At 35.7% G+C, this 13749-nt stretch overlaps 1 protein-coding gene across 1 annotated transcript; it reads left to right on the top strand.

Moving 5' to 3' along the window:
- The first annotated feature begins 4711 nt into the window (after positions 1 to 4711).
- LOC113347848 (protein HOTHEAD-like) lies at positions 4712 to 9510 on the top strand. Its single transcript, XM_026591529.1, has 6 exons — positions 4712 to 5125; positions 5953 to 6361; positions 7707 to 8017; positions 8103 to 8488; positions 8577 to 9145; positions 9274 to 9510. The coding sequence occupies exons 1-6, from the start codon at positions 5041 to 5043 to the stop codon at positions 9329 to 9331; spliced, it is 1818 nt and encodes a 605-aa protein (XP_026447314.1). The 5' UTR covers positions 4712 to 5040; the 3' UTR covers positions 9332 to 9510.
- Positions 9511 to 13749: the final 4239 nt, after the last annotated feature.

The raw sequence follows: 13749 nt of genomic DNA, 5'->3' as shown, positions 1-13749 counted from the left end.
TTTTGCTTTGTCGCGTCATTTATCCCACATTTTCAAAAACAAATATCAAGACCATCAATTTGGTAGTAACTAGTAAGAATGAATTAGAGTTTTGTACTTCCTATCCATTTTGTCACTGAGCCCACAGAAATAACATTCATCATCCCCTGTGTTTCTGCTGCCTATATATTCCTTTCCCATACTGATATTCGCGTTTCCTTTCTTATCACTTCGTTTTTGCACAGTGAAACAGTTTATTATCACTGGGTTCTAAGCTAGAAATTAAAATACTACAAAGATAAATTTCATTGGTCGGAGGCGGATATGTATAAATAATTGGTTCCTGTGTATACAAAATGTTCATGTCTGGCACCATGGCTGTAGATCTGTAGATGCTTAGAAACTATCCGTGCAACTTAAAAAAATAGATGTTTACCAACTTACGTAGCGCCATTGATTATCCCTGAAGCTCAAACGAATGGATTTCAACCACCAGTCACTGCAAAAAAAAAAGGCCACCCTGACTCACATTTATGACTGCTCCAAAGCTGGCTCTACCTCCTTCGTGAGAGCCATTACTACTAGTAACAATGTAACCCCAGGTCTTGAACCAATCCATGTATAGATATCTGATTCAGAAGATTGTACGTAGGGCGCTACATCTAGCTAACTGTCTCTAGTAAATAATCACATAACATACAACTTTTTTTTTACCTACCTCATTATACGTTTATATCTCTGCGAAGCAATTTTAGCAATGATATACATACAATCAATCGGTCTTCCTAAGGAGAACAAAACAGTTAACAACCATGGCGTACAGAACATCGAATAATTTTTCCAACCTAACATGTGAGATATTGTAATGCAACTTTGGCAGGAATCTCCAATAATAAGAAAAAGGATGAAGAAGAAAGCATTTTCCAATTACAACAACAAAACATTTCTAACCACCCATCTTTATTTTACTTGGTCTCTTTTTTGTAACATGGAATTTAATCAATCTTGCTATGAGTTGTGACACAATTTAATGCTGTACACCTGTATCCTCATCCTTCTTGTAATCGAGAATCATGGATTTTAAGTACAATTATTTATGTACAGCAGGATTTTTGTAGTTACATTCAGTATCAACGCTTAGGCTATAGGGTGGTTGATGGTGAAACATTTCAATGCAACAACGAGCATCAGTCCACGGCTCCACGTTATAAGTTAACCCTACTTTAGTTTAATGGCAATTGGTAATATGGCGTGGTTGATGGTGAACCATTTCACTGGTCCATGCATTGTGATGTAGAAATGGTTGGCCGTCAAGGCACTATTACAACTCCGGGACCATGTAAACTGGAGTAAGGTTATAGCTAGTGCAATGATAATCGTAGTAGTACGTACTAACAAAAGAAATCACACATAAGTAGTGTTGGTCACCTAGCTGCAATATATGAATTCAGTTTCTATCAATGTGTGGTTGGTTGGTTGGTAGTGATATGGTGTATGTCAGTTCTAGCATGAGTGAGGCCGTGAGTTTTCGTTTTCTTTGATTTTAAAGCGTGCAGTTTGAGTTGTCTGTGATGTGTCTTGTTTGGAGCGGGGGCGCACTCCGTGGTACTCATTTTTTGGCAACCTCTCTTTAAATGGGTTTAAGACTTTGAGTTAAACTCTGTATATAAGAGGACTGTTTCCCGGGGTTACCAAGATTCTTGAAGGACTACTGAACAGATGAGGATCGTTTTGTTATATAGGTATTTGATAACCCCCACGTGATTTGGTGACCCCTATAACAGTTGGATAGTCTCCCTGTTAGAATATTATTCAGTTAAGTCAAAGTCAAAGTACGTGTCAAGTCAAAATCAATTGATTTGAAGTCCTATAATAGTTGGGTACTAATACTGTCGGAAAGCTTTGTATTCTGTACGGTTTCTCAATAACAAAATGATACATTTTTCTTCTTTATTTTCATACTCTAATATTTCTCATGGTATCAAATAGGTTTAGATCCAAAACCTAAAAAATTTACATACAATACTTCCAAATCAAACTCAATACATTTTTCATAGCTGATTTCGATCTTAATCTCATATATTTTCCTACGTCAGAAATAAATTTTCCAATCAATCTAGATCTTCAAGATGCTTGGTTCTGGTGATAAATTCTTCTTCTTGGATATGCAAGTTTATGTTAGAAGAAGCAAACGTATCAATTCTACAGTCGACAACGTCAATTCAACAATGTCTTCCGCTGCAACAACATCTGATACTGGTAACTTTACTCTTCCTTTCACCAATATCGCCAATTTTGTTTCACTAAAGTTATACAATACAAATTTTATTTTATGGCGTGATCAGTTTCAGTCGATTTTAATCACAACTGATTTATATGGTCATGTTACTGGTAAAGTTGAAGAACTAGAGGAAAGAGTGATGGTTAATGATGTTCGTAGTCAGAATTCCAAATGGGTTTATTGGAGAAAGATGGATAAATTTGTAGTTAGTTGTTTAAAAGTTACTTTTACACGTACGATCTCTGGGGATGTTCTTGGTTTAACCACATCAACGGAAATATGGGAATATCTTGAATCTTGTTTTAAAACTAAATATAAGGCACGCAAGAACATGTTAAGAGCACGATGGTTTGGAATAAGAAAATGTAATTTGAATATATTAGTGTATTCGCAGAAGATCAAAACAATTACATATTCACTAGCTGTTATTGGAGAGAAAGTTAGTGAATCTGATTTGATAATGCATATACTTAATGGTTTGGGGAGGGAGTATGACAACTTTGTTGTCTCAGCTCAAATTAGAGATACTTCATATTCTTTTGGTGAATTGAAGGCAAGATTTCACACATGAGCAATGGTTAGATGATCAAGAACATGATAGTACTGCAACATTTGATGCACATAACACTTCAGGTCTTTATGCAAGAAATGGAAGTTCCAATTCTGGAAATGGTTTTACAACAAATACTAATGGTAATAATAAAAAGAGTGGATCAAATTTCTATGGAAGAGGAAATGGTAATAAAAATGGACAAAGTATAAGTAGTTCCTATGGATTACAAAGTAATAATAACACAAAGAATGGTTCTACATCTATTGGTGAATCTAGAAGGTTTGAACTATCACAAGTTGATTGTCGAATATGCATAAAGAAAGGTCATTATGCAAGTTATCATTTTAGATATCATCTTCCATCAAACTCTGGATTTGTTAGTATTTCTGATCAGCCTCAGTCTTTGGATAATGGAAATTCAACTACTTGTACTCCTCGAGATTTTACCAGTCAACGTACAAATTCAGTCCAATGTTAATGATGATCCTTCAAGTTCAACTTTATGGTTGTCTGATTCTGGAGCTTCAGCTCACATGGTTGGTGATTCTTCATTATTGCAGATTACTTCTACTTACAAGGGAAAGCACTCAGTCGGAATTGGTAGTCTTTACCTATTTCTTTAACTGGAAACTCTAGTTTACATAATCAAAGTACTAGTTTTTAGTTGCAGAACATACTTCATGTAATTGATATGATCACATAAGTTGTTATCAGTGGGTCGGTTTACTTCAGATAACAAGTGTTATTTTAGACTAGATCCTACATGATATAAGATTAGGGACTTGTCCACAGATGCACTCTTGGAAAAGGGTAAAATAGCTAACAATCTGTATCTTATATCTTCCTCAAACTTACATCATGCTTTATCTGCCTTACATGCTTCTCTAGAAATTTGGCATAGTAGGTTAGGTCACCCATCTGTTAAAATTATCAATCAATTTCATTCTTCTAAGAATATTATTATGAATTCTTCCGAACTATCAAATTCTATGTGTTATTCTTGTCAAATAGAGAAAAAAAAAAAGGTTACCTTTTCAATTATCTTCATCTCATGCTATTACTCATTTATCTTTAGGTCATTATGACGAATGGAATCCGTCTCCAGTTCCTTCTTTACAAGGTTTATTATATACTGTTCATAGATGATTTTAGTAGGTTTCATTGGATTTATCCAATGGAACTGAAAACTTATATATAAAATATTTTGTTCATTTCAATAAATTAACTGAAACTTTATTTTCAACAAAAATATAGTCCTTTCAAACAGATGGTGCTAGTGAACTTGTTAAAGGTTCATTAGGAAGTTTTCTTAATTCAAATGGTATCTTAGAATTTCTTTTACTCTTCAATGCCTCTTGTCTAAAATATTTTCATGTTGCTACACCACTTCTCCGTTGAAACCACCGGCCGAGCCAAGATTCTCGGTAAAAAGGGGCAGAAAATACCTGGTCTTTAATAGAGTTTTAGAGCCAATTGGCAAACAGGGGCAGCTGAACTCGTATTTATTAGTTGGCTTAGCTCCCTGATTGATTTAAAAAAATACATACTACCATTACCATAGTGATTATTAGGTCTCAAGGCAGTGAGTCACTGACTTGAGAATATTTAAAAATTTACTACCTGTATATGTGCTGCTAGCTAAGTTATATCTTATCTTTTACTCTGGCTAGCTACTACATATTGCTGTACCATAGAGGGTCATCGTATGCATTTTTATTAAATGTTAACTCTTAACTGGCATGACAAGCTGGATATAGATGGTAGAGAGAAAAGTGTTGAATGAAAATACACTCACTAGAAAGAAAGAAAAGAAGTGGTTTGTAGAGAGTAGAGAGCACCGTTTCCTAACTCCAACTGCCTGCATTCATTTCAGCCATTAATGCATATTCAAGTTCTTTCTCTCCTTTTTCATTTTTTTGAATTTTTTTTGTTGTATAGTTGTATTTGTCCTTCCTGTGTGTTATTGAAATTAATCATAGAGAGAATTCAGCTCATCAGTATTCACGTTCATGAAGTCCTCTGCTATATATTAATGTCCACACACCACACACTTTTACATAATTTCTTTCAACAACACCCAACCAGTGAGAGACAACACACTACTGCAGCAGTAGTAGCGGTGGTAGTAGTGAGAAAATTCTAGAGAGACAGACAGATAGAGAGAGAGGAAGAAGATCAACAACTCTCTCTTGGGAATTTCTTCTCTCTGACTGGTCTTCTTTTTCTAATGGATTTTGCTGTGAGGGTCGTTGTAGTAAGGCTTTCCATCTTCTTTGCTCTACTCTCTTTCAACTTTCTCTCTGGATCTCAAGGTCTTGCTCTCTCCCTCTCCCTCTAACTCTCTCTCTCTATCTCTCTTTCAATCTCTTGCTGGTTCTAGTTTCTAGTAATTAAGCTTGCTCTTCTTCGCTTATTTAGATTTCTATACGTTAACTAATTAATTAATTACAGTCATTTCTACTATATACTATATCGAGCAAAAAAGAAATTTCTACTATATACTATTTGGAAAGAATGGAGTGTTAGAGAAGATATTTCTATCAACCCAAGTCTTTAAATCCAAATTCCATTTCAAAATTGAGCTATAAGAGAGTTGATTTAGATCATTAGTTTTTTATTTTGAAAATTGTTTTTCTTGCAGTTTAAAATTTTGAAATTCCCTGAAGAAAATACCCCTATAAGAGCAAATCTCTTTTTAAGTACATTCAAATACAATGACTTAATTTGTTTGAATGTAGCTGCTAGTTTTACCTTATTTCTGTAATTTGTATGGTTTATTTGGTGGATTTGTGTGTCCCAACCATCCCTTTCTGTTCACCATTTAGTTTCAACAAGTTTTTCTTTAGTCTAACATAGTAACATGGTACTTATGTGGTTGGTCTCTAGTCTCTTCGGAAGTTTTCGAGTTGATTACTTTCTGTGACTGAAATTAATAAGAAAAAAAACAGTCTCTAGTGTATAGACTCTCTACCAAAATTCAAGAGTAGCTTATCTATTAATAGTTTTGAAGTAAATCTGTTTATTTTGTTTTTTTAACTACATTCTGACTATTTCTAGAATAATATCTCACAACAGTAATAAATTGGTATTCTGCTCTCAGAGAAAATAAAATACTAATATTTTTGTACGTGTACTGCAGGAATTGAAGAAGAAGTTCACTCACCCTACAGATACCCATTTATCAAAAAAGCAAGTTCATTCTCATCCCCTTCCCCATCATCTTCATCGTCGTCTTCGCAATCATCGACATCGAACGGTGTAGATAGAACGTATGATTATATAATCATAGGAGGTGGAACAGCTGGTTGTCCCTTAGCAGCAACCTTGTCTCAGAATTTCAGTGTTCTTTTATTAGAAAGAGGAGGTGTACCGTTCAGAAATTATAATGTTTCCTACATGCAAAACTTCCATTTAGCATTGGCAGACACTTCACCAACATCTGCATCTCAAGCTTTTATGTCAACTGATGGAGTTTTTAATGCAAGAGCTAGGGTCTTGGGTGGAGGCACTTGTATCAATGCTGGATTTTATACTAGAGCTAGTTCAAGGTACTAAAATCACTTCATTTCATTACCAATTTTCATTTACTTATCAATTTTGCCACCTTAAGTATCTACTCTAATATTTTACAAGCAATGTGTGGTGCAAGAGCAGCCCAAACAATTTTCTCCAAAATTCATAGACATGATGGGTGCATTCAAGTCCCATAAAAGTGATGGGAACTACCAAATTTGAGTTTTGCAGAGCCACTAGAGTTGCTAATTGGTGGGAAACACAACATTGAAAAGTAGTCATGCACATGGTTTAGATTTGATAGATGTGTATTCATTCATACTCACAAATTAAGGTATGGCTGCCCTTAGCCTATAAGACAACCATTTTCATCTCCATGAGTCCATGACTGTAAATGCTCTCTCCCATTTCTCTACCTGTCTGTCTCTCTTATTGATTAGATAAGGAGAAGTGGTCCATTTTGGTTCTGGTTCTCTTGGTTTTGGTTCTTGATTTCACTATAAATGCATTTTGTTATAAATGTGTATTCATAACAGTGGCCCATCTCTGGTTCTGGTTCACTCTCAAGTCATGTCAATTCTATCTACTGTATATTGCAATACAATCTAGAGTTAAACTCGGTAATTACCAATTTAGATAGATTTTCCACTAGATCATTTGATTATCTTTTTGATTTAGCTTTGTCAATTATAAGAGTGAAATAGTTATAACTTATGTCGTTGGTTGTTGATATCTATCGAGTCGAAATTCATCAGTATCTTAATTGGAGATAAAAGAAGTTATTAAGTGGTTAGATATGTTTTGCTTTTTCTTCAACTAAAAATTACTATTTGGTGTGTGATGTTCAATGAGAAATGTAGTAATATCAGTGGGACCTGAATCAAAATGTACTCCTATATGTTATGTCACATGGAATTTAATGGTTTGTGATAATAATAATAATATTGGCATCTTGGGAGAGTTTATGATTTTTGCTGAAAATTTCTAGATTTAGGAGAACCTTTAGCCTGAAGAGAGAAAATATGAACTTTCATGGTTGGCTTTTTTCTAGCCAAACTATATGATCCAGTCTGTGTGCTGTTTCAACTCCATTTTAACCACCTTATGTTGTTGCACTGCACCATCTCTTTGGTAACAACATTCTGGCTGGCCTAAATGGTCCTACATCAACTTTGATTTAAATAGTGTTCTGATGAGAAGTCTTATCTTACAATGAATGCCCATTTCTTTATAGGACCAGCCATTCAACCCATATATTCCTTCCATTTGTGAATGAATTTTTCACACGTTTTCAGTTTTGCTGTCAATCTGTCATGTCATGGGATAATTTATTTATTTTCTATATCATTTGAAGTTTGACGATGATGGATGTACATGCAGTGAAATAAAGCAACTAGGATGGGATAGGGAATTGGTGGAGGAGTCATACCCATGGGTGGAGAAGCAAATCGTTCGCTGGCCAAAACTTGCACCTTGGCAACAGGCAGTAAGGGATGGTCTGATAGATATTGGAATGACCCCCTATAACGGGTACTCGTATGAGCATATTCAAGGAACTAAAGTTGGAGGTACAATCTTCGATGCGAAGGGTCACCGTAGTACAGCTGCAGAATTGCTTGCTACTGGAAACCCCAAAAATCTCCAGGTCTTGATATATGCAACTGTGCAGAAAATAATGTTTGACAAAACAGGTAAAATCTTGTGCTGCTCAATAGTTTTTCAATACAAAATCGCGACTAAACCGATTAATATGAATTTGCATTTTGATGAATTCAGTGAAGCAACCGAAGGCCGTAGGAGTGTTGTTCAAGGATGAGAAAGGGAAGGTGCACAAAGCATTTCTTAAGAAGAGAGCATCAAGTGAAGTTTTGTTGTCCTCAGGTGCAATGGGTAGCCCTCAAATGATGTTGCTAAGTGGTATAGGACCCAAACGAGACCTAAAGAAGTTTAATATACCAGTAGTACACGATAACGTTCATGTTGGCAAAGGTATGTCAGATAATCCAATGACCGGCCTTTTTGTACCAACAAAGAAGCCAGTTGAGCAGTCTTTGATTCAAACTGTCGGTATCACAAGGAGGGGCTTCTATATTGAGGCTAGTAGCGGATACGGTGAGAAACCGAATAGCATCCACAGACACCATGGACTCATGTCAGCTGAGGTTAGTAAACTTTCTGGTGTTCCATTGAGTTATGTGTGTCATGCTGGTTCTTAAATAACATTCTAACTGCCATGATTTTTTGTAACAGATTGGGCAGTTATCCACCATTCCTCCAAAGCAGAGGACTTCGAAAGCGCTTCAATCATTCATTTCGAAGAAGAAAGACCTACCGCATGAATATTTCCAAGGAGGATTTATGTTATCAAAACTATCAAGACCCTTGTCGAAAGGACAACTGAATTTGGTCAATACAAATGTTGATGACAACCCCAGTGTCACATTCAACTACTTCTCACATCCGCGCGACACAAAAGCTTGTGTTAATGCTGTGCGTACAATGCAAAAGATCGTAAAGTCAAAGAACTTTGTAAAGATGGCAAATGATGATAAGTTGACACTGGCGATGCTGCGTAATATGAGTGTGGATGCTAGTGTGAACCTTATACCAAGACATGCAAATACATCAACTTCATTAGCACAGTTTTGCAAGGACACTGTTATAACAATATGGCATTATCATGGTGGATGTCAAGTAGGGAAAGTTGTGGATTCTGATTATAAGGTGATGGGTATCCATGGCCTGCGTGTAATTGATGGCTCTACTTTCCTTTTTTCACCTGGTACAAATCCCCAAGCTACTGTTATGATGATGGGCAGGTATGTATATCATTTCCTGGTGTCACTCCATTTTAACTGCATGCCGTGTCATACCGACACCGACAAACTTTACAGAACTACTCATTTTTGTTTACTCCTGACTGAATTACATTCTTTGTGATGTGCAGATATATGGGAGTGAAGATATTAAGAGCAAGACTAGGAAGAGCAGGTGCTGGTGTATAAATAACTTTAACTCTCTAAATTGTATTGCCGTGGAAGTGTCGCAGAATTTGATTATTCTTATTCTTCTATATATCTATTTCAGATATAAATTAATTATTGTTATATATAATTAGCAAAGAGGAAGAAAAAAAATGGAACAAGGATATATTCCATTAATATATTGCTCGAGTTCTAACTTACTGGTTCATTTCTCTTTCCGTTTTCTCCTTTTTATAATTTGAATGTGTGTCACGGACGTTGGATTTGTTCCGGTGATAGTTTTGGACAGGCCAATTATAAAGAACTGGAAAAACATTAGAGTACAGAGAATGAAAAAGGTTCTGCTGAATGTCATGGACAGTAGGATCTAGGTGACGTTCAAAAATAAATAAATAATAATATTAAATAAAAACAGGTGGATCTTATATCTATTTCCGCAGTGTTTTTATCACTTTCAGCCTTAACTTTTTTTCACTCAAGGATACTGGATAATTCCTTACGGTGCTAGAGACTAGTGATCTCATTTCACAATCCAAAACCACCATCCGAATTCACCACTCACATTTGTTACACGCTATGACACATGGGTTCACAGAGAAAAAAAAACAACATACTTTCGACATGCTAATGATTCACCTCAACAACATCAGGCTACTAATCACATAAGGAGCCTCCGACTACCTATGGGCTCAAATACATCAACCACAATTAGCTCTGGGCCTCTCCTTAACAGTTCACAACAACAACCATCTGTGTTACTCGTTATACTACTTCTGCGGGTTGGACTCCTCCACCACCGGGTATCCCTAAACTCAACTGTGATGGCGTGTCTAGAAATAACCAAGGCATGGAAGGAGCAGGAGCAGTGCTGCGCAACGAAGAAGGGGGGTTCTTTCATCTCTATGATATAGCAGATGTTGGATATTTTCAACAAACCCTTGAATTGTAGGCATTTAGGTTGTTCCTAGGGTTTCTATTGTTAGTTAGAAACTGAACAGAAATCTCGTTTCACCAATGGATGCATTGAAGGAAGAGACGCGCTTGTTCACTCTGAAAAGATACCTGTAGAGATGAAGAGTCATCTCCAAAGGGTGTGATTTCCTCTTTAAATAGGAGACTTGTTTTCATTCAAAAACACATCTCAACTCTCTCTGTTTTGTTTCTTACAAGCATCATCAGAAACAAAACCAGTGTGTTCTTGGTTGGATCAAGGTCGTACAAGCTTTGAATCTAACACTGTTGGGGGGCTTCAAGTATCCTGACGGCGATATTCATTGACCTGTTTGTACTCGCCAACTCAATTGGGAAAGGGTCAAATAATTATCGAAAATAATCTTTCATTAGAGCCTTGAACCCTACTACAACATTCTTTTCTTCACCCTGTTTTACTGTCAATTTTCCAACAGTTTTTCGACAATTACCATTGACATGAAGGGTGAATAGTCAATGGCTGTTGCGCAATCACTGCAAGTCATGAATCAGAATTTTAATAGGTTAGAACGATTTGAAGGAGACGGTTTTACTCGCTGGCAGGAAACTCTCAAATTCAATCTTATGTTTCTGAAACTTTGGTACATTCTGGAAGATGGGTTAGAGGCCATTCCTGCTGCTACTGACAATGACCATGAGGAATTAAAGAAAAGGCGAAAGAAGCGTGAAGAAGATGATTTCATGTGCCAAGGTCATATTCTGAATGCTTTGGGGTTGAACGTTTACAATGCTCATCGTACTTATGGAACATCGAAGGAACTATGGACTACACTGGAGAACAAATACAAGATTTTTGAGGCCAGTAACAACAAGTTCCTGATTTGCAACTTTATGGATTGGAAAATGGTTGACAGTAAGTCTATCATTTCCCAGGTCAGTAATCGTTTTCTTATTGTTAATCATCTTAAAGATGCTGGTATTGATCTTTTAAGTTCATTCATTTTTGGGGTTATTATTTCTCGTCTTCCCCCTTCATGGAATAGTTACAATAAGAAACTTAAGCATGCTGAAACTGACTATGACTTAGAAGGCTTGCAACGTCATCTTCGCATTGAAGAGGATGCTCGTAAGCGTGACATTAAGGATAGTCAGCAAACTGAAAATCACTATAAGATTAATAATGTGCAAGAATCAAAAACTTCGAATTCTTTGAAAGTTCAGAATAATTCTCAGTTTAAGAAGCAAGATCCAAACAAGAATGGTAAGAAAAAGGGCCCTTGCTACTTCTGTAAGAAAACCGACCATATTGCTCATGACTGTCGTCAAAAGAAGAAACAAATGAATAAGGAAGAAAATATGGTCGATGATTTTAAACTTGTCATTGTTGTGCAAGAGGCCAATACTGTTGCGGATCATGGAAGTGGATGGTGGTACGATACTGGTGCAACCATTCATATCTGTAAAGACCGAAATCTTTACAAGACATATGAGCCTGTTGTAGGAGAAGATGTGATTTCTGCAAATCGTCTTCCTAGTAAAGTACATGGCAAAGACATTGTTGAACTCAAGTTTAATTCTGGAAAGATTGTTACCCTTACCAATGTATTACATGTCTCAGACATATGTAAAAACCTTGTTTATGGAGTCCTTGTTAACAAAGCAGGTTTCGAGGTTAAGTTTGGATCCGATAAGTTTGTACTGTCCAAAACGGAAAGTTTGTTGGACAAGGATACCCTTGTAACGGAATGGTTAAACTTAATTTAATGAATAATGGTTCTGCTTATATTGTTGACTCTATTGATTTATGGCATGCTAGATTAGGACATGTGAATTATGGTTCTCTTAGAAACATGAATAAATTCGGATTAATTTCCAATTGCAATTTTGATAATGTTTCTAAGTGTGAAATATTTGTGCAAGCAAAGATAACTAGGATATCCTTTAAGTTTGTTGTAAGAAATTCTTCCTTACTTGAATTAGTGCGTAGTGATGTTGGTGATTTCAAAAGTCATGTTACTCGTGGTGGACATAAATATTATGTCACTTTTATTTAGGATAGTACTAGATATGCCTATACTTACTTGATGAAATCTAAGGATGAAGTCTTTGATAAATTTTACAAAGCCAAAGTAGAAACACAATTAGAACAGAAAATTAAAGTGTTACGTTCTAATCGTGGTGGTGCATATTATTCTACTGAATTTATTGTATTTTGTCAAGAGCATGGTTTAATATATGAATTTACTACACCTTATACACCTCAACAAAATGGTATTGCTGAAAGAAAGAATAGGACTTTGATTGACATGGTTAATGCTATGCTTATTAGTTCTGGTTTGCCTAATTCTTTGTGGGGTGAAGCCATGTTGTCTGCATGCTGTATTTTGAATAGGGCACCTTTGAAAAATAAAAATATTTCCCCTTATGAATTATGTTTTAAGAGAAAACCTAATTTGAAAAGACTAAAAGCATGGGGTTTTCTAGAGTATGTTAGAAAACCTGAACCTAAAAGACCAAAGCTAGGAAATAGGGCCTATAAATGTTCTTTTGTTGGATACTCTCTTAATAGTATTACTTACAGATGTTTAATCCTTGACACTTTAGAGATTATAGAATCTGTAGATGTGGAATTTTTTGAAAGCATGACAAGGACAAGTTCTCAGACACTACCCACTGAAAACCCATTGTCACCAAGTCTAGAACCAATGGAGACTGATAACAATGATGAACCTACCTGCTCTACACAAAACAATGATATTTTAGTTCTTACTGAAGATATTGAACCTAGAAAAATTAAGAGAGGAAGAATAGAGAAAAATCCTGACCCAGAATTCAAATATTATCTTGTAGAGGGTAATAAGAATGAAATTCTTAGCACTACCATGTATAATATGCATGATGAAGGTGATCCTAAAACCTATGCAGAGGCAATAAGCTCCAGAGATGATAATTTCTGAAAAGAAGCTATCAATGATGAAAAGCATTCCCATTTGACAAATGGAACTTGGATATATTGTGATTTACCTCCTGGTGCTAAGGGAATAGGATGTAAATGGATATTCAAGAGAAAGTTTAATGTTGATGGTACCATTGATAAATTTAAGGCCAGATTGGTTGCTAAGGGTTACAAACAACAACATGGTATTGATTACTTTGATACATATGCACCTGTTGCACGAATCACATCTATTCGTTGCTTGATTGCACTAGCTTCTATTCATAAGCTAGTTATACATCAAATGGATATCAAAACCGCTTTTCTAAATGGTGATTTAGAAGAAGAGATATATATGGAACAACCTGAAGGTTTCATATTGTCAGGCCAAGAGAAGAAAGTGTGTAAACTATTAAAATCTCTTTATGACTTGAAGCAATCTCTAATGCAATGGCATGAGAAGTTCGACAAAGTATCTTTGTCATATGGTTTTGTTTAAATGATGATGATAAATGTATCTATAGTAAACAAGATAAATCTGAGTGCGTGATTCTCTGTTTGTATGTTGATGACA

The sequence above is a fragment of the Papaver somniferum genome, chromosome 2 (assembly GCF_003573695.1).
Source record: "Papaver somniferum cultivar HN1 chromosome 2, ASM357369v1, whole genome shotgun sequence".
In the NCBI taxonomy this organism is placed as follows: domain Eukaryota; kingdom Viridiplantae; phylum Streptophyta; class Magnoliopsida; order Ranunculales; family Papaveraceae; genus Papaver; species Papaver somniferum.
This window is presented reverse-complemented; position numbering and strand designations above follow the sequence as displayed.

Excerpts from the sequence above, each read along its gene's own strand:
- LOC113347848 (XM_026591529.1), top strand. The coding sequence starts at position 5,041 with ATGGATTTTGCTGTGAGGGTCGTTGTAGTAAGGCTTTCCATCTTCTTT. Across the intron at positions 8,489-8,576 it reads ATGGACTCATGTCAGCTGAG|ATTGGGCAGTTATCCACCAT; the intron begins GTTAGTAAACTT and ends TTTTTGTAACAG. Across the intron at positions 9,146-9,273 it reads ACTGTTATGATGATGGGCAG|ATATATGGGAGTGAAGATAT; the intron begins GTATGTATATCA and ends TGTGATGTGCAG.